Source organism: Pan paniscus, chromosome 1, assembly GCF_029289425.2.
Source record: "Pan paniscus chromosome 1, NHGRI_mPanPan1-v2.0_pri, whole genome shotgun sequence".
In the NCBI taxonomy this organism is placed as follows: domain Eukaryota; kingdom Metazoa; phylum Chordata; class Mammalia; order Primates; family Hominidae; genus Pan; species Pan paniscus.
The window spans coordinates 99,464,037-99,484,557 of record NC_073249.2 but is presented as its reverse complement, the minus strand read 5'-3'; the positions used below and the strand labels follow the sequence as shown (position 1 = coordinate 99,484,557).

At 44.7% G+C, this 20,521-nt stretch overlaps 1 protein-coding gene across 10 annotated transcripts in view; it reads left to right on the top strand.

Moving 5' to 3' along the window:
- Positions 1-10,090: 10,090 nt before the first annotated feature.
- RPRD2 (regulation of nuclear pre-mRNA domain containing 2) overlaps positions 10,091-20,521 on the top strand; it is a 112,719-nt gene continuing 102,288 nt past the window's right edge. For 4 of the 10 annotated variants that reach the window (XM_055101789.2, XM_003817311.5, XM_055101806.3 and 1 more), the window contains exon 1: positions 10,091-10,947. In XM_055101789.2, coding sequence (XP_054957764.1) covers positions 10,743-10,947 — 205 coding nt within the window. In that variant the 5' untranslated portion in view covers positions 10,091-10,742. The remainder of the gene's footprint in view (positions 10,948-20,521) is intronic. The other 6 variants (XM_055101819.3, XM_008970474.6, XM_055101827.3 and 3 more) reach the window with 2 other exon arrangements.

Below are 20,521 nucleotides of genomic sequence, written 5' to 3'. Positions count from 1 at the left end.
AAATTAACCCCCTTTAAAAAAAAAATCTGTATTTCAGGTCCTGGTCAGAGTTCCAACTTTAAGGTAGTATTAGGGAGCACTACCATCAAGGAGGTGGGAAGAGATAGGGGACCACACAGGGCTTTGAGGCAAAACTAGTGCAACTTCTCTCCTTCTTAATTTTAATTTTTTTGTTTGTTTGTTTGTTTTTAGACCGAGTCTCGCTCTGTCGCCAGGCTGGAGTGCAGTGGTGTGATCTCGGCTCACTGCAACCTCCACCTCCCAGGTTCCAGCAATTCTCCTGCCTCAGCCACCCGAGTAGCTGGGACTACAGGCGCACGCCACTACACTCGGCTAATTTTTGTATTTTTTAGTAGAAACGGGGTTTTACCATATTGGCCAGGCTGGTCTCAATCTCCTGACCTCGTGATCTGCCCACCTTGGCCTCCCAGAGTACTGGGATTACAGCTGTGAGCCACCGCGCCTGGCCTGATTTTAATTTTTTTAAGCTCCAGCTCAAAGGATTCTCCTTTTTTAGAGATAAGCAAGCTGAGCTTGGTGGCTACCGCCTGTAATCCCAGCATTTTGGGAGGTCGAGGCAGGCAGATCATCTGAGGTCAGGAATTCGAGACCAGCCTGCCCAACATGGCGAAACCCCATCTCTACTAAAAATACAAAAAATTAGCTGGGTGTGGTGGTGGGCACCTGTAATCCCAGCTACTTAGGAGGCTGTGGCAGGAGAATTGCTTGAACCCAGAAGGCGGAGGTTGCAGTGAGTCAAGATCGTGTCACTGCACTCCAGCCTGGGCGACGAGAGCAAAACTCCTTCTCAAAAAAAAAAAGGCCAGGAGTGGTGGCTCACGCCTCTAATCCCAGCACTTTGGGAGGCCGAGGCGGATGGATCACGAGGTCAAGAGATTGAGACCATCCTGGCCAATATAGTGAAACCCTGTCTCTACTAAAAATACAAAAATTAGCTGGCATTGTGGCACGTGCCTGTAGTCCTAGCTACTTAGGAGGCTGAGGCAGGAGAATCACTTGAACCTGGGAAGCGGAGGTTGCAGTGAGCCGAGATCGCGCCACTGCACTCCAGCCTGACGACAGAGCCAGTCTCCATCTCAAAAAAAAAAGCCAAAAAAAGAGATAAGCATGGCTGGGCGCAGTGGCTCACGCCTATAATCCCAGAACTTTGGGAGGCTGAGGTCGGTGGATCACCTGAGATCTGGAGTTTGAGACCAGCCTGACCAACATGGAGAAACCCCATCTCTACTAAAAATACAAAACTAGCCGAGCGTGGTGGTGCATGCCTGTAATCCCAGCTACTCGGGAGGCTGAGGCAGGAGAATTGCTTGAACCCAGGAGGCAGAGGTTGCCCTGAGCCACGATCGCACCACTGCACTCCAGTCTGGGCAACAAGAGCAAAACTCCATCTCAAAAAAAAAGAGAAAAGCAAACTAACCCAGATGAGTGAGGTTCATCATCTGAAGGATGGTACAGGATGAAATCTTTGAAATAACTCTAGCTTACCAGGACACAGCAATGAAGATTTTGAGTGCTTACTAGTAATTATATCTATGAAACTTGGGAGCTAGAGAATTGAACTAGCTATTTTAGTATTTCTTGATTTAAGCAAATGCAGGGGAAAAATTCATTGTCATAAAAATGAGTGTTTTTATTCTGTTAAAGGATTTGTTACAAGTATATGTGTAAATAATTTATACACTACTTCAAAAATGAATTGATTGCATAAGATCTAAAAGAAATATTTATATTACAATATGCTATAGTTTATTGTAATGTACCCATAATGAGACTCAAACTTGTCTTGAGTATATCACTCGTCTCTCTGTGCCTCCAGGTGTTAATTGTTGTTAAATTTTCTCAAGCATTACCTCCTTATTTCTCCTTACAAACTTATAAGAGATACGCATTTTAGAGGTGAGGAATCTGAGGCTTAGAGTAAATAATTTGCCCAAGTTTATGACTTAGTAAGTTGTAAAGCTTGATTTGAACCCAGATTTGTTTGAGTACAGACCAAACTGAGCCACTAAGTGTATATTGCCTCATTTGTACAATAAAGAGGTAGGGACAGATATGTTCTTTCAAATGAATGTTATTCTCAGGATAGTTCTTACCTGGGGATGCTGTTATCACTTAAAATACTTTGTGAGCCGGGCGCGGTGGCTCATGCCTGTAATCTCAGCACTTTGGGAGGCCAAGGCGGGCGGATCACGAGGTCAGAAGTTCGAGACCAGCCTGACCAACATGGTGAAACCCCGTCTCTACTAAAAATGCAAAAATTAGCTGGGCATGGAGGCGCGCGCCTGTAATCCCAGCTACTCGGGAGGCTGGGGCAGGAAAATCACTTGAACCCAGGAGGCGGAGGTTGCAGTAAGCGAGATCGCGCCACTGCACTGCAGCCTGGGCGACAGGGCAAGACTCCGTCTCAAAAAAAAAAACAAACAAACAAAAACTTCGTGAATTTTGGTAATTTCATCTATTTCCAGTCCTTTTTGAATACCTTTAGTTAACGGCAGTTATTAGTTTTGGAAGAGTCATTTTTTTCATTTTTTATTTTCATTGGAAAGAGTTTTAGAAACCCTTTGGCTGGAATTAATAAATGATTATAGTAAGGTTGCGGGATATAAGGTTACAATACAAAAATCAGTTGCTCTCCTGTATACGAGTAATGAACAAGTAGAATTTGAAATTAAAAGCAATTCCATTTACATTAGCACCAAAAGGAAGTGGAATACTTAGGGATAAATCCAAATATGTGTAAGATCTATATGAAGAAAACTACAAAACTCTAATAAAAAAACTAAATAAATGCAATGGTATGTCACATTCATGGTAGGAAGACAGTATTGTAAAGATGTCAGTTCTGGTTGGGTGTGGTGGCTCATGCCTGTAATCTCAGCACCTTGGGAGACCGAGGCTGGAAGATCATTGAGACCAGCCTGGACAACATAGGGAGATCCCATCTCTGCAACTTTTTTTATTTTTTTATTTTTTTTGAGACAAGGTCTTGCTTTGTTGCCCAGGTTGGAGTGGTGTGGCATGATCTCAGCTCACTGCTGCCTTGACGTCCCAGGCTCAAGCAATCCTCCCACCTCTCAGCCTCCCGAGTAGCTGAGTCTACAGGCACATGCCACCACACCTGGCTAGTTTTTAAATTTTTTTGTAGAGACGAGGTATCGCTTTGTTGCCCAGGCTGGTCTCCAACTCCAGAGCTCAAGTCACCTTCTTGCCTTGGCTTCCCAAAGTGCTGGGATTACAGCGATGAGTCACTGCACCCGGTCTACAAAAAATTTAAAAATAAAATTAGCCGGGCATGGTGGCATGTGCATGTGGTTCCAGCTACCTGGGCTGGGAGGATCACTTGGGCCTGGGAAGTACCATTGCACTCCAGCCTGGGTGACAGAGTGAGACCCTGTCTCAAGGGAAAAAAAAAAAATTCCAATAGAGTTGAAGGACTGACATTACCCAACTTTGAGAATTACTGTAAAGCTACAGTAATGAAGGTGTTGTTGTTGTTGTTGTTGTTGTTGTTGTTGTTGTTTTGAGATGGAGTCTCGCTCTATTGCCCAGGCTGGAGTGCAGTGGTGCAATCTCGGCTCACTGCAACCTCCATCTCCCGGGCTCAAGCAGTTCTCCTACCTCAGCCTCCCGAGTAGCTGGGATTACAGGCGCCTGCCACCATGCCCAGCTAAGTTTTGCATATTTTTAGTAGAGACAGGGTTTCACCACACTGGCCAGGCTGGTCTTGAACTCCTGACCTGAGGTGATCCACCTGCCTCGGCCTCCCAAAGTACTGGGATTACAGGTGTCAGCCACCGTGGCTGGCTTTTTTTTTTTTTTTTTTGAGACGGAGTTTCACTCTTGTTGCCCAGGCTCGAGTGCAATGGTGCAATCTTAGCTCACTGCAAACTCCGCCTCCCGGGTTCAAGTGATTCTCCTGCCTCAGCCTCCCAAGTAGCTGAGATTACAGGCATGTGCCACCATGCCCAGCTAATTTTGTATTTTTAGTAGAGATGAGGTTTCACCATGTTAGTCATGCTGGTCTTGAACTCCCGACCTCAGGTGATCCACCAGCCTCGGCCTCCAAAGTGCTGGGATTACAGGAGTGAGCCACCATGCCCAGCTGGTAGTATAGTATTGGTGAAAGAATAGATCAGTGGAACAGAGTAGAGAGCACAGAGATAGACTCACATAGTCAACTGCTCTTTGACAAAGGAGCAAAAGCAATATAAAGGAGAGATAATCTTTTTTAAAAATTGGTGTTGGAACAACTGGATGTTCACATGCAAAAAAGTGAATCCAGACACAAATTAACTCAAAATAGGTAACAGACCTAAATGTAAAATGCAAACCTGTAAAGCACCTAGTAGATAACAGAAAATGTAGCTGACTTGGGGTTGGCCTTGACTTTTTTTTTTTTTTTTTTTTTTGAGATGGAGTCTCACTCTGTCACCCCCGCTGGAGTGCAATGGTGTGGTCTCTGCTCACTGCAACCTCTGCCTCCCAGGTTCAAGCGATTCTCCGGCCTCAGCCTCTCGAGTAGCTGGGACTACAGGTGTGTGTCACCACACCCAGCTAATTGTATATTTAGTAGGAATGGGGTTTCACTTAGTTGTCCTGGCTGGTCTCGAACTCCTGACCTCCTGATCCGCCTGCCTTGGCCTCCCAAAGTGCTGGGATTACAGGCGTGAGCCACCGTGCCCAGCCAGCCTTGACTTTTTAGAAACAACACCAAAGGCATGATCTATGAAAGAAAAAATTATAAACTGGACTTAATTAAAATGAAAACTTCTGCTGTGCAAAAGACACTGTCAAGAAAATGAAAAGAAGGGCTGGGTGTGGTGGCTCATGCCTGTATTCCCACACTTTGGGATGCTGAGGCAGGCGGATCACTTGAAGTCAGGAGTTCAAGACCAGCCTGGCCCATATGGTGAAACCCCGTCTCTACCAAAAATACAAAAAATTAGCCGGGCATCATAGTGGGCGCTTGTAATCCCAGCTACTCAGGAGACTGAGGCATGAGAATTGCTCGAACCCAGGAGGCGGAGGTTGCAGTGAGCCGAGATCACGCTACTGCACTTCAGCCTGGGCGACAGGGCAAGACTCCATCACCAGAAAAAAAAAAAAAAGGCCTCATACTGGAAGAAAATATTTGCAAAAGATGTATCTGATAAAGGACTTATCCAAAATATACGAAGAACTCCTAAAACTCAACACTAAGAAAATGAACAACTCAATTAAAAAGTGGGGCTGGCACGGTGGCTCACACCTGTAATCCCAGCACTTTGGGCGGTCAAGGTGGGCGGATCATGTGAGGTCAGGAGTTCCAGACCAGCCTGGCCAACATGGCGAAACCCTGTCCCTACTAAAAATACAAAAATTAGCCGGGCATGGTGCCATATGTCTGTAATCCCAGCTACCTGACATGCTGAGGCAGGAGAATTGTTTGAACCCAGGAGGCTGAGGTTGCAGTGACCTGAGATCCTGCCACTGCACTCCAGCCTGGTCAACAGACAGACTCCGTTTAAAAAAAAAAAAGGGCCCAGCACGGTGGCTGACACCTGTAATCCCAGCACTTTGGGAGGCCAAGGCAGGCAGATCACTAAGTCAGATCGAGACCATCCTGGCTAATGGTGAAACCCCGTCTCTACTAAAAATACAAAAAATTAGCTGGGTGTGGTGGCAGGCGCCTGTAATCCCAGCTACTCGGGAGGCTGAGGCAGGGGAATGGCGTGAACCCAGGAGGCGGAGCTTGCAATGAGCCGAGATGGCGCCACTGCACTCCAGCCTGGGGGACAGAGTGAGACTCCGTTTCAAAAAAAAAAAAAAAAGTGGGCCGAAGACCTTAACGGACACATCATCAAAAAAAGATACAGAGATGGCAAATAAACATATGAAAAGATGCTCCACATCAGGCCGGGCACAGTGGCTCACACCTGCAATCCCAGCACTTTGGGAAGCCAAGGTGAGCACATTACCTGAGGTCGGGTGTTCAAGACCAGCCTGACCAACATGGAGAAACCCTGTCGCTACTAAAAATACAAAATTAGCCAGGCATGGTGGCGCATGCCTGTGATCCCAGCTACTTGGGAGGCTGAGGCAGGAAAATCGCTTGAACCTGGGAGGCGGAGGTTGCAGTGAGCCAAGATCATGCCATTGCACTCCAGCCTGGGCAACAAGAGCAAAACTCCTTCTCAAAAATTAAAAAAGTCCATGCACAGTGGCTCATGCCTGTAATCCCCACACTTTGGGAGGCTGAGGCGGGTGGATCACCTGAGATTGGAAGTTCAAAACCAGCCTGACCAACATGGAGAAACCCCATCTCTGCTAAAAATACAAAATTAGCTGGGCGTGGTGGCACATGCCTGTAATCCCAGCTACTCAGGAGGTTGAGGCAGGAGAATCGCTTGAACCCAGGAGGCAGAGGTTGTGGTCAGCCAAGATCGTTCCATTGCACTCCAGCCTGGGCAACAAGAGCAAAACTCCGTCTCAAAAAAATAAAAAAATGCTCCACATCATATGTCATTAAGGAAATGCAAGTTAAAACAACAATTAGATACTGCTACACACCTATTAGAGTGGCCAAAATCCAAAAGATTAACAACATTAAATGCTGGTGAGGATGTAGAACTGATGGAAATGCAAAATAGTAAATCCACTTTGGTAGGTTGATGATTTTTTCTTTTTTTAAGTAGCTGGGATTACAGGCATTCGCCAACATGCCCAGCTAATTTCGTATTTTTAGTAGAGACGGGGTTTCTCCATGTTGGTTAGGTTGGCCTTGAACTCACGACCTTAGGTGATCTGCCCATCTCGGCTTCCCAAAGTGCTGGGATTACAGGCATGAGCCACTGCGTCCAGCCGATTTCTTTCTTTCTTTCTTTTTTTTTTTTTTGAGAGGGAGTTTCAGTCTTGTTGCCCAGGCAGTAGTGCAATGGCGTGATCTTGGCTCACTGCAACATCTGCCTCCCAGGTTTAAGCAATTCTTCCGCCTCAGCCTCCCAAGTAGCTGGGATTACAGGCGCCTGCCACCATGTCCAGCTAATTTTGCTTTGTTTTATTTCATTTTATGTATGTATGTATGTACTTATTTTGAGACAAAATCTCACTCTGGAGTGCAGTGGCGCGACCTCGGCTCACTGCAACCTCCGCTGCCCAGGTTCAAGCAATTCTCCTGCCTCACCCTCCTGAGTAGCTGGGATTACAGGCATGTGCCACTGCGCCCGGCTAATTTTTTGTAATTTTAGTAGAGAGGGGGTTTCGCCATATTGGTCAGGCTGGTCTTTAATTCCTGACCTTGTGATCCACCCCACTTGGCCTCCCAAAGTGCTGGGATTACAGGTGTGAGCCACCGCACCTGGCCCTGTATTTTTAGTAGAGATGGGGTTTCACCATGTTGGTCAGGCTGGCTGGTTTCTAACTCTTGACCTCGGGCGATCCACCGGCCTCGGCCTCCAAAGTGCTGGGATTACAGGCATGAGCCACCGCGCCCGGCCTTAGGTTGATGATTTCTTACAAAAGTAAACATATTCTTACCATATGATGTAACAGTTGTGCTCCTCCGTGTTTACCCAAGGAGTTGAAAATATATTCACCTCAAAAGCTGTACAGAGATGTTTGTAACAGCTTTATTCATACTTGCAAAAATGTGGAAGCAACCAAGATGTCCTTCAGGTGAATGGATAAATAAAACTGGCACATCTGGACAGTGAAATATTATTCAGCACTAAAATGAAATGAGCTATCAAGCCATGAAAAGACATGGAAGAAACTGAAATGCATTTTTTTTTTTTTTTTTTTTGAGGTGGAATCTCATTCTGTTGCCCAGGCTGGAGTGCAGTGGCCTGATCTTGGCTCACTGCAACCTCCGCCTCCCAGGTTCAAGTGATTCTCCTGCCTCACCCTCCGGAGTAGCTGGGACTACAGGCGTGCGCCACCATGCACGGCTAATTTTTGTATTTTTAGTAGAGACGGGGGTTTCACTATGTTGGCCAGGCTGGTCTCGAACTCCTGACCTCGTGATCCACCCACCTCGGCCTCCCAAAGTGCTGGGATTACAGGCATGAGCCACCGTGCCCCGCCTGAAATGCATATTATTAAGTGAAAAAAGCCAGTCTGAAAAGGCTACATACTGAATGATTTCACCTATATGACATTCGGGAAAAGGCAAAACTATGAAGACAGTAAAAAGATTAGTAGTCGCCAGGGGAATAAGGGGGAGGGAAGGATGAATAGGTGGAACACAGAGGTTTTTAGAGCAGTGATACTGTTCTGTATGATACTGTAATGGTGGATACATGCACATTTGTCCAAACTCAAGGTATAACACCAAGAGCGAACCCTAATGTAAACTATGGGCTTTGGGTGATAATGTGTCAGTGTAGGTTTGTCAGTTGTAACAGATGTATCGTTCTGGTGCGTGACATTGATAATGGGGGAGGGTATTCATGTGTGGGGGCAGGTGGTATATGGAATTCCTTGTGCTTTCCACACAATTGCCGTGAATCTAAAACTGCTCAAAAATAGTCTATAAAAAAGTGGGTCTTTGGCTAGAGTTACAGAAAAAAAAAATGTGGGGTCACGACCAGGCATGGTGGCTTGAGCTTATAATCCCAGCACTTCGGGAGGCTGAAAGCAGGAGGACTGCTTGAGGCTAGGAGTTTGAGACCAGCCTGGGCAACATAGGGAGACTCCCCCTCTCAAAAAAATGTTGTTGTTGTTTTGTTTTGTTTTGTTTTGTTTTTTTAGCTAGGTGTGGTGGTGCAGGCCTGTAGTCCCAGCTACTTGAGCTGCTGAGGCAGGAGGACCACTTGAGTCTGGGGGATTGAGGCTGCTGTGCGATATGATAGTGCCACTGCACTCTAGCCTTGGCAGGGACAGAGCGAGACTGTGTTTTAGAGCCTTTGCACTTGCTGTTCCTAATGCCAGCATGTTCCGCTCCCCGTCTCGCATATCTGCTTGGTTGCTTTTTTCTCAGTGTTCAGATCGAGTTATTTCTTTCGAGAAGACTTCCTGGTTCACCATACCACCATTCTTATACTGGCGCGTGCGTGCCGTGCACACGTACACACACGCGCGCGCACACACACACCCCTTTCTCCCTTATCCTGCTTCACCTTTTTACAGAATTTAATACTGTCTGAAATGTACTTGTTGGTGGTGTCCTGCCACTAAATCCCGGAGGGAACGGATTTTTGTCTGTTTTGCTCCCCATGATCTAAAACAGTACTTGGCACAAGAGGTTCAACAACTCGTTGAATTAATGAATAGTGGACATTAACTTGACAAAACAGGTTCCCTGCCTCAAGAGGCATGGCCGCAGTGAGGAGACGTTAAAAGAATTAAAATAAAACTGTATATGTTTAGTGGGAACACAGGAGCCTTTAAATTAGCTCAGAGGATTTACATAGATACCTGCGATAAAATGGTTCCTATAAGGTTCATATAATAGTTATGTAAGACTCTTGAAAACTGTAATGTATTATGCAATTTTAAGATTGTATCATAGCTGGCGAAAATGAGGTCACATCTTGCCATTCTTTTTTCGCCTCGAAAAATTTTATGAGGAAAATTTCCTTTAACTTCCTCATTTATTTCCTTTCCCTGTAACCTAAATGGTCAAGCGGCTGTGAATGTTATCTTCCATGGGCAGCAAGAAATACGGTTTGGTGTCGGAGTCTGCGTAGTGAATGGCTCACTGGATCTGGCGCATGCGCATCTTTTGTGGTGCTGCAAGATGGCTGCCAGCCATTTTGTCGCGCGTTGCTGCTCCGAGGAGTTGGGGGCGATGGCTGCAGCCCCTGAAGACTAACAGTGGTCTCAGTGGTGGGAATTTTCTGTCTCTGTTGTGTGAGCTGAACACACCCAAGAGCGCGGCCAAAAGCAGCAAAGGGCGGGGCAGGGGAACCCCCCCATCCGGCTAACCTTAGTTATACCAACTCCCTCACCCATCCCTCCCAGTTTTTCCTTCCATCCCCTTACACGCTGATCTTCTGCGCAGGCGCAAAAATAATCGTAGCGCCTCCTGGGCCCTGGGGGCTTCAGAGCTCCTGCGCGCGCTTGTGGTTCTCCACTCCTGATTGGTCAGGTTGCCCCGCCATCACGCCTCCCTCTGCTTTCAAGGTTGAGAAGGAAGCAGGGGTAGGGGGGTGGGGCCAAGTGGCGCGTGCGCGATACTGTTGCTGCCCCTTTGCTGCTATTGCGTTGCAAAAAAAATCCTGACTAGGTAGCCTTGGACCTTTTCTGTGCTAGCGAGTCTAAAGGAAAGAAAGATTTCTGCAACTGAAGGGGCAGTCGGGTAGTATTACATTTAAGATATTAACGCCCGACCTGGCTCACAGGAGTGTGGGAACAGGGGCGGGGAAGGGCCTTAGCATTGAGAGCTGGAAAGTATAAAACGATTAGTTTCGGCGTCAGGCGTTTTGAAAGGCTTTGCAGGTCCTGTTTTCTGCGTAATTTTTCCGTGATTACTGACTGGTTTAAACACGACCCCTTGAACAATATTGATAAAACCTCCGAGACCCGCAGCCCCTCCTTGCAGCGTGTAGGAGCTGCCAGCGTGCCCAGCAGCTGGTGTTCCCGTCCGTACCTCCAGAAGAGCCCAGCGCGTGCACCATCCCCACCCCCTGGCCTCCCTCCCCACCTACGGCTTTCACGCACTCGCAGTGATTGTTTTGCCCGCTCCCGCCGCCGCCGCCGCCGCCGCCGCCAGAGGAGCAGCAGCGCTTGTGCAAACCGGGAAGATGGCGGCCGGCGGCGGCGGAGGCAGCAGTAAGGCCTCCTCCTCGTCGGCCTCTTCGGCAGGGGCTCTGGAGTCCTCGTTGGATCGAAAATTCCAGTCGGTAACCAACACCATGGAGTCCATTCAAGGCTTGTCGTCTTGGTGTATAGAGAACAAAAAACACCACAGTACTATCGTCTATCATTGGATGAAGTGGCTCCGGAGATGTGAGTGTTGGGGGTGACTAGGGAAGGGAAGACTGGGGAAATGGAAGTGTGGCCTGAAACGCTTGGGGTTTTCCCACGGAGCCGCAGCATTTGGTTGGGGTTGTTCACATTAAAGGTTCGACCCCAGTGGTCCCAAACCCAGACTCCATTCCTAGCCAGGATTGTCCTGAATTGCAGGAGACTCATTTCTTGGGTTTTGTAGCCATTGAATTGTTGTGACCTTGGGCCGTTGGGCCCAGATCCATGGAGATTTACGTATATTGTTTTTAATATTTCAGAGCCTTGTAAGGTGTATTGATTTTTCCGAACCTTCGCGGAAATTGTAGCGTCTGTTTATTTCTTACAGGCCTTGACGTGTTAATGATTTCTGGCTTTCCTGATGGTAGGCGAGCTGTGGTTTTAAGCAGTAGTAAATCCAGTGATGTTTAATGAGGAGTGCCTTGTCTGGATGAATGTTTCTAAAACTTGTGATGTGTAGTAAGGAGAGCCTTACCTGGATGAATGTTAAGAAGCAGCATGAGCTCTACATAGATCTGAGGCACCACCGGGTTTTCCCTGTACCTGTGTTTGCTGCAATAAAATACAGGTTTCTTGGATACTGACCAGAAACAACTGCGATACAGTAGTCAGTATCATCGTTAATACCTTCAAATATAAAGCGTGTCCAGTTCCTCTTTTTTTTTTGAGACGGAGTTTTGCTCTTGTCGCCCAGGCTGGAGTGCAGTGGCGCGATCTCGGCTCACTGCAACCTCCACCTCCCGGGTTCAAGCGATTCTCCTGTCTCAGCCTTGCGAGTAGTCGGGATTACAGGCGCCCGCCACCATGTCCGGCTAATTATTTGTATTTTTAGTAGAGATGGGGTTTCATCATTTTGGCCTGGCTGGTCTCGAACTCCCGACCTCAGGTGATCCACCTGCCTCGGCCTCCCAAAGTGCAGGGATTACAGACGTGAGCCCCCCGTGCCCGGCCCCGTTACTTTTTAATTACCTGAAATACCTTTTTACACAATTGAGTTGATCTCATGGGTAATGTGCACAGGAAATGTGCTTTTTGAATATGTAGTACCTTTTTCTCCAGTTATGTTTTTTTTGTCTTTATCCTGGAGATTTTTCCATTTTGCTGCTTTACTGCAGAAACGAGCTCTGTTAAAGCATGGATTGTTTGCAGAACGTTTCAAATCTTATAGGAGGAAGTGTGGAGAAGTTACTGTTTCCTGCTGAGAAGAGAGGGTTAACTCATACTCCATATACATCTATTAGAATTTTTCTTTGCTTCCTGCCTGCGGCATTTCACCAGTGAGACCCATCATCCAGTTATTCTGCCTTATTCCACTTCTGCCATTGCTCCTGTAGTGTTTTGATTTGTTTACCTTTTAGAGAACAGATAGATAAAACTTGCAAAATTATAGGCCCCATGCTTCGAACTATTTGTGTTTAAAGTTTTGGGAGGGATGTTTTGTGGTTCTTTGAATAATAATGCAGAGAAATTAGTAGATACAGGACAGAATTACCTGTGTTTACCAATAACCGATCAAATAGTTATTTTCTTGCCCAGAGGTAAAATTATAACGTGCAAAAACATCAAATATGCTAACAGTCATCATTGAAGACTCACATGTTAAGTATCTGCTATGTGCCCAGTCATCTCATTGTACCTTAAAATCGTCTGAGAAGTAGATTTTTTAATCACTGATTTACAAACGAGGAAACTAAGACTCGGAAATTAAGTTGCTTAAGGTTACTCAGTAAAATGGTGGGGTTAGGGTTTGACTTCATCATTAACTTTGTAAAATAATGTTTAACGTACTTGGTATACCAGTGATATATTGCAAGCAGTTCTAATGTGAGTGAGAGAACCTCTTCTCCACCCTATTTTAAAACATTTTTACTGAACTATGCAAGCATTTTACATTTCCTCACCTTGGGCTCTGGGGCTTTAACTGTATGGTTACATCATTTGCAAGAATAAGTTGGTCCCCGTCCCGTCTCTGCTGTGTGGGATCACAAGTGACAATTACAGTTTTTTTTCTAGTCAGCAATAATGAGATAAAATGAAGCCAGAATTTTTTACCTCAGTTGTTGTTGCTATTGTGCCTGAGCTTATTTCCTTTATTGATATCTTAAGAGTGAAAAAATGAATGCTCCAGGAGGGCAGTGTGTCAGTTGAAGTGCATTGTGTATAGTTTATATAGTTAAGTGCTTTTGGCTAAATATGATGTTGTTTTTCTAGTGGAATGGAATTTAACTTTCTAAAATGATTAAGGGTGATTTTAGTCGTTTTGTATTTACATTTAATGAACTTCACTGGTCTCATTGTAAATAAAGCATTTTGAGAGAAATATTCAGCAGAATGGTGTGGGGTGCAATGAAAACAGTTTATGCATGGGCCTTGTTTACATTTAAGTTCTTATTTCTTTACAGTTATACTTAGTTTACTTTGAGTTTGGTTTCTAAGTCAGCTTTAGGAAAAATTGTGGAGCAGGTATCTTTGGCATTCCCAGCCTTTCTGTCCATTTTCCTGATGCCACTTTGCTTCTCTTTTTTCTTCTGACATCCATTATTTAGTAATTTATATTTATATTTAGATCTCAGTATAAATTTAAGTAACTATTAGATTCCAGAGATATTTTAATTTTATCCTTTATTTCAGTGTGTAATGAGACTTTTGTTCATATAAAAGGAAATAATTTAGAGAAATAGGCTATCTGAGGATATGTTCCAGAGATATTTTTATTTTATCCTTCTTTACTTTTCTTTTTTTTTTTGAGATGGAGTCTCGCTCTGTCGTCCAGACTGGAGTGCAGTGGCGCGATCTCAGCTCACTGCAACCTCCACCTCCAGGGTTCAAGCAATTCTCCTGCCTCAGCCTCCCAAGTAGCTGGGATTACAGGCACGCACCACCACGTCCCCCTAATTTTTGTATTTTTAGTAGAGACAGGGTTTTACCATGTTGGCCAGGGTGGTCTCGAACTCCTGACCTCAGACCATCATTTTCTAAGGTGGTCTTTCTGTAGCATAAACAAATGTCATTCCTCTGCTTTAAAACCCTGCAGTGATATCCCATTGCAACAAGTTGAAGATCTGAATTTCTTTTACATTGATCTGTAAGTCCTGTACCATCTGCTCTGCCTACCTCGAGCTTCTTCACATCCTGCCTCCTTCTCATTGTTTAGATCAAATCTCAAATATTACCTCCTCAGAAAGACCTACTTTGATCACCTTATTTCTTGTTTTTTTTTTTTTTTGATACGGAGTCTTAATAGATTTTTTAAAATTACATGTATCTGTTTTTTATTTATTTTAAATTAATTTAATTTAATTTAATTTTTTTGAGATGGAATTTCGCTTTGTCGTCCAGTCTAGAGTGCGGCGGCGTGATCTCAGCTCACTGCAACCTCTTCCTCCCAGGTCAAAGTGATTCTCTTGCCTCAGCCTCCTGAGTAGCTGGGATTACAGGCGTGCACCACTAAGCCCAGCTAATTTTTTTTTTTTTTTTTTTTTTTTGAGACAGAGTTTCACTCTTTTCACCCATGCTGGAGTATAATGGCACGATCTCAGCTCACTGCAACCTCTGCCTCCCAGGTTCAAGTGATTCTCCTGCCTCAGCCTCCCAAGTAGCTGGAATTACAGGCATGCGCCACCATGCCTGGCTAATTTTTGTATTTTTAGTAGATGCAGGGTTTCACCATGTTGGCCAGGCTGGTCTTGAACTCTGGACCTCAGGTGATCCACCTGCCTCTCAGCCTCCCAAAGTGCTGGGATTACAGGTGTGAGCCGCCGCACCCGGTACCTGGCTAATTTTTGTATTTTTTGTAGAGACAGGGTTTCACCATGTTGGCCAGGCTGGTTTTGAACTCCTGATCTCAGGCGATCTACCCACCTCAGCCTCCCAAAGTGTTGGAATTACAGGCGTGAGCCACTGCACCCAGCCTCGCTTTATTTCAAGTAGTGCCTTCAATTGCTGTCATATCATCTTATTTTCAGTATATGATATTACCTTGTTTGTTACACGTTTATTGTCTGGCTTCCCTCCACCAGATGACAAGGTTGTCTTATTTGTTGCCCTGTCCCCAAACAACTAGGATAGTGCTGGCGTACAGTTAGCAATCAGTAAATGTTTGCCAACATAATGCGAAATAGCTAATCAAGAACTTAAGGAACAGAATTGCTTTAATTTCTGTTTATCAGAAGGAAGCATTTATAATTTAGTGAAAGAAATTACAGGTACAGTAGTTGGAGGTATATGGACTTGATGTGCAATTTGCCCAGATTATCATTTCTGTACTTCGTTCTTCTTTCTCTCTTTTCTGTGGGGAGGTCGGGGAGGGACAGAGTCTGGCTCTGTTGCCCAGGCTGGAGTGCAGGGCATGATCTCCGCTCACTGCAACCTCCGCCTCCTGGGCTCAAGCAATCCTGCCACCTCAGCCTCCTGAGTAGCTGGAACCATGCCACCACACCTGGCTAATTTTTTTTTTTTTTTTTTTTTTTTTTTTTGAGACAGAGTCTTGCTCTGTCGCCCAGGCTGGAGTGCAGTGGCGCGATCTCGGCTCACTGCAAGCTCCGCCTCCCGGGTTCACGCCATTCTCCTGCCTCAGCCTCCCGAGCAGCTGGGACTACAGGCGCCCGTCACCGCGCCCGGCTAATTTTTTTCTTTCTTTTTTTTTTTTGTATTTTTAGTAGAGACGGGGTTTCACCGTGGTCTGGATCTCCTGACCTCATGATCCGCCCGCCTCAGCCTCCCAAAGTGCTGGGATTACAGGCGTGAGCCACTGTGCCCGGCCTACACCTGGCTAATTTTTATGTTTGTTTTTTTTTTTTTTTGATGCAGAGTCTCACTCTGTCGCCTAGGCTGGAGTACAGTGGCGGAATCTCGGCTCACTGCAACCTCCATCTCCCGGGCTCAAGTGATTTTCATGCCTCCGCTTCCTGAGTAGCTGGGATTACAGGCACATGCCACCACGCCCAACTAATTTTTGTATTTTTTAGTAGAGATGGGGTTTCACCATGTTGGCCAGACTGGTCTCAAACTCCTGACTTCAAGTGATTCGCCCACCTCAGCCTCCCAAAGTGCTGGGATTACAGGCGTGAGCCACCACGCCCGGCCAAATTTTTATGTTTTTTGTAGAGACGAGGTATTGCCATGTTGCCCAGGCTGAACTCTTGGGCTCAAGCTATCTGCCTGCCTTGGCCTCCCAAAGTGGTAGGATTACAGGCGTGAACCACCAGGCCCAGACCTTCTTTCCCATTTTTAATGGTAAAATGGGAATCAATATGGAAAAATATAAAAGAGTTAGGCCTGTGTTAACATGTTAACTCCGGTCACTTAATACTGGATGACACTTTGCAAAGTACTTAAACTGTGAACCTCAGTTTTTCATCTATAAGTAGTTCTGTACCTGTAGATGAAAATTCTACATTCTACAAGTAGAGATAATTCTGTCTACTTGTAGAGGAATCCTATGATCTCTCAGGGCTTTTGGCTAGATTTAAGCAGATAATGCATGTATTTCATCATTGGGCCCTAGCACATAGAAAACATTCAAATTATGTATTATTTATGATGATGATATTTATGCAGATAGAAACAGTTTTAAGATCCAGAGTATTCAAAATAATTACATCAGAATTTTGTTTTGGGCACCTTGGCACAGTGCTGGAAATTACATTCCCAGTTTGTGAGAGACGAATTGGACTAGCCTCTCTGTAGTAAATTAGCATATGCTTTGAAGAACTAGTAGGACAAAATGGAAAATATTGTGTTAATGACATCCATTTTGTCTTTTTTTTTTTTTTTTTTTGAGACATATTCTTGTTCTGTCACCCAGGCTGGAGTGCAGTGGCATGATCTTGACTCACTGCAACCTCTGCCCCTTGGGTTCAAGTGATTCTCCTGCCTCAGCCTGCCAAGTAGTTGGGATTACAGGTACACACACCACACCCAGCTAATTTTTTGTATTTTTTTGTAGAGATGGGGTTTTGCCATGTTTGCCAGTCTGGTCTCAACCTCCTAAGCTCAAGCAGCCCACCCTCCTTGGCTTCCCAAAGTGCTGAGATTACAGGCATGAGCCACCGCACTCTTCTTAGCTATTTTTCATAGAAACTTTATGTATAAAAATAGAAGGGTAATGACACACCACCTTTCTACTGATCTCCCCACTTCGGTAGTTATCACATAACAGTCTTTTTTCGCCTATCTCCTTCACTTTACCTCCTCTCCCTTAGTACTTTGAAGTAAATCTCAATGCAAGCTGGTATGTTTTTCAAAATGAAACATATAAACATGGACTAGAAAAAAATCTCTTCATACAGGATTTGGTTTTGCAGAGAATTTACAAAGTACGGTTAATGTATGCCAATGGTTTCTCAGTTTGGATATCGAGATCCTTAGATGGATCATGAAGCTGGTAATAATTTTATAGCTAACTTTTGTTAAGTGCTTACTATATGCCAGGCACTGTTCTAAGCATTTTACGTGTATTCATTCATTCAGTTCTCACAACTCTTTTAATTAGGTATTATTATGATCTCCATTTTACAGATTAGAAAACAGAGGCACAAAGAGGTTTTTGTTTTTGTTTTTGTTTTTGAGACGGAGTCTCGCTCTGTCACCCAGGCTAGAGTGCAGTGGCACGATCGCAGCTCACTGCAAGCTCCGCCTCCCGTGTTCACGCCATTCTCCTGCCTCAGCCTCCTGAGTAGCTGGTAGCTGGGACTACAGGCACCCACCACCAGGCTGGCTAATTTTTTGCATTTTTGGTAGAGACGGGGTTTCACCGTGTTAGCCAGGATGGTCTCGATCTCCTGACCTCGTGATCCGCCCGTCTTGGCCTCCCAAAGTGCTGGGATTACAGGCATGAGCCACCGTGCCCGGCTGTGCCAAGAGGTTAAGTAACTTGCCCATGGTTACAGAGCTAATAGGTGGTGGAGATGGAGACAGAATTCAAACCCAGGCATTCTTGATCTACAGTATACACTCTTACCCACCATCCTACACAGCCTTTCTTATTGATAAAATATTTTCTACAGTGCAAGAAAATTTTGATAGCTTGCTTATTTATTCAAGATTTAGACTATATAGATTAACTAGACTATCAAGAGTTTAAATTCTTGTGTTTTTTGTTTTTTTCCCCCTCTGTGGCATAACTATCTCTTAGTGATTTGAAGTTCTGATAGGCATTTATTTATGTTTTTGATTAATTAAAAAAAGGGAAAAAAATGGAACATAATTATTGAAGCTATCGTCTAGGTAAAAACCTTTCTAAATGTAAGGTTCATTTAGATTGATGACCTGTAGAGTGTAACAGTATTGCCATAGGCATACAGCTTTTTAATCACATATCATACATAAACAAATTAGTAATACAGGTGGGTAGATACAGACCCTAACTTTGAGCTCTAAGATGAAATTTGTTTATAAATCCCTAGTTTCCATTCAGTTTTTTCAATATTTATCAAACACCTACTGTGCAAGGCATTGTTTAGGCACAGGGGATACAGCAGGAGAACAAAATGAACAAAATTTTTTGCCTTCACAGAGCTTAAAATTTAGCCGGGCTTGGTGGTGCACACCTGTGGTCCCAGCTACTCGGGAGGCTGAGGCAGGAGAATTGCTTGAACCCGGGAGGCAGAGGTTGCAGTGAGCCATGATCATGCCAGCCTGGGCAACAGAGTGAGACTCCGTCTGAAAAAAGAAACACACACACACACAGACACACACACACACACACACACACACACACACACAAAGACAGCATATACTCTAGTAAGGGGAGACGGACAGCAAACAGATAAGTAAAATATTAAACATAATAGAAGGCGATAAATGCTCTAGAGAAATAGAAAGCAGGGAAGGGGGAAACAGAGGGGTTTGCAGTTTTACATTAAATGGTAAGGGAAGGCCTCACTGAGAAGGTGACATCTGAGTAGGGAGGTATGATATTAAGCAATATAGACATGAGGGTATGAGGTGGGCATGTTCAAGACTAAGTGAACAGAAAAAACAAAAGTCCTGAGGTTAGAGTGTGCCTGGTGAGTTTAGGGAGCAGCAAGAAAGCTTCTGTGACTGGAAAGGAGTTGTTAAAATGATTAGTGGATGAGTTCAAAGAGATTATGGTGGGTGGTGTTGGGGAGGGGCGAAATGGGATTCACCAAGGGTTTTATAGGCATTGTAAGGACTTTGGTTTTTATTCAGAGTGAGATGGTGAGCCATTTAAGCAAAAGGAGATGAACTCTTTTTTTTTCTTTTTTTTTTGAGACAGAGTTTTGCTCTGTTGCTCAGGCTGGAGTGCAATGGCACCATCTCGGCTCACTGCAACCTCTGCCTCCCGGGTTCAAGCGATTCTCCTGTCTCAGCCTCCTGAGTAGCTGGGATTACAGGTGCATGCCACCATGCCCAGCTAATTTTTGTATTTTTAGTAGAGACAGGGTTTCATCATATTGGTCACGCTGGTCTCGAACTCCTGACCTCAAGTGATCTGCCTGCCTCAGCCTCCCAAAGTGCTGGGATTACAGGCGTGAGCCACCACGCCTGGCACTCGTTTGTTTTTAAAAGGTTATTCTTGTTTCTGCTGGAACAGGGATACCAATTAGATGGCTATTGTAATCCAGTGTAAAATATTGATGGCTTGGACCAGGTTATGGCCAGCGGAAGTGATAAGTAATTTAATTCTAGATCTATTTTGAAAGTAGGTCCAGCCAGATTTCTAGGTGGATTAAATGTGGGGTGAGAGAGGAGGAGAATAATCAAGAATGACTTTTTTTTTTTTTTTTTTTTTTTTTTTTTTTTAGCTTGAGCAACTAGAAAGATAAGAGTTGACATTTGTTGATATGGGGAAGGCTGTGAGTGGAGCAGATTTTGGGAAGAAGATGAGAAATTTAGTTTTGGATGTGTTAGGTTTGGGATGTCTATTTTAAGAAATCTTTTTAAAGATATAATTCACAAAAAATATACTCATTTAAAGTGTACAATTCAATTGTTTTAGTATATTCATAGAGTTGTTCAGCAATCACCATAGGGTGTCTAGTATATGGATTGTTTTTAGAGCCAGGAAGCTGGAAGAGATCAACTAGAGAGAGAGTGTAGATAGGGAAGTAAGTCTAGTAAGATAGAGCAGCAAGTACAGATAGAGAAGAGGTCCAGAGAGAAGGCTATGGTATTATGAAATCTCTATTTGGTCTCTATCCCATTTCCTAGCATACTACTTCAAAAATCCTTGGGTCTTCAAGGTGATAAGTGTCATTTTGTATGCTAATGAGTCGACTGATGGTTGGCATCCCCTGGGTAGCCTAAGGATGGGGGCTGGTCACTGGAAAGAATAAGGCAGGACTAGAGGTTGTGACTTTCCGCCCTACCATCTAACCTCTGGGGAAGGGAGAAGAGCTGAAGGGGTAAATTGAACACCAGTGGCCAGTGGTTTAATTAATTATGCCTTCATAATGAAACTTCCATAAAAATCCAAAAGGACTGGTTTGGGGAAGCTTCTAGACAGCAAAACATGGAGGTTCCTGGAGGTTGGCATGCCCAGAAAGAACCTGGAAGCTCTGCACTCTTAGCCCTACCTTGCCCCCTCCATCTC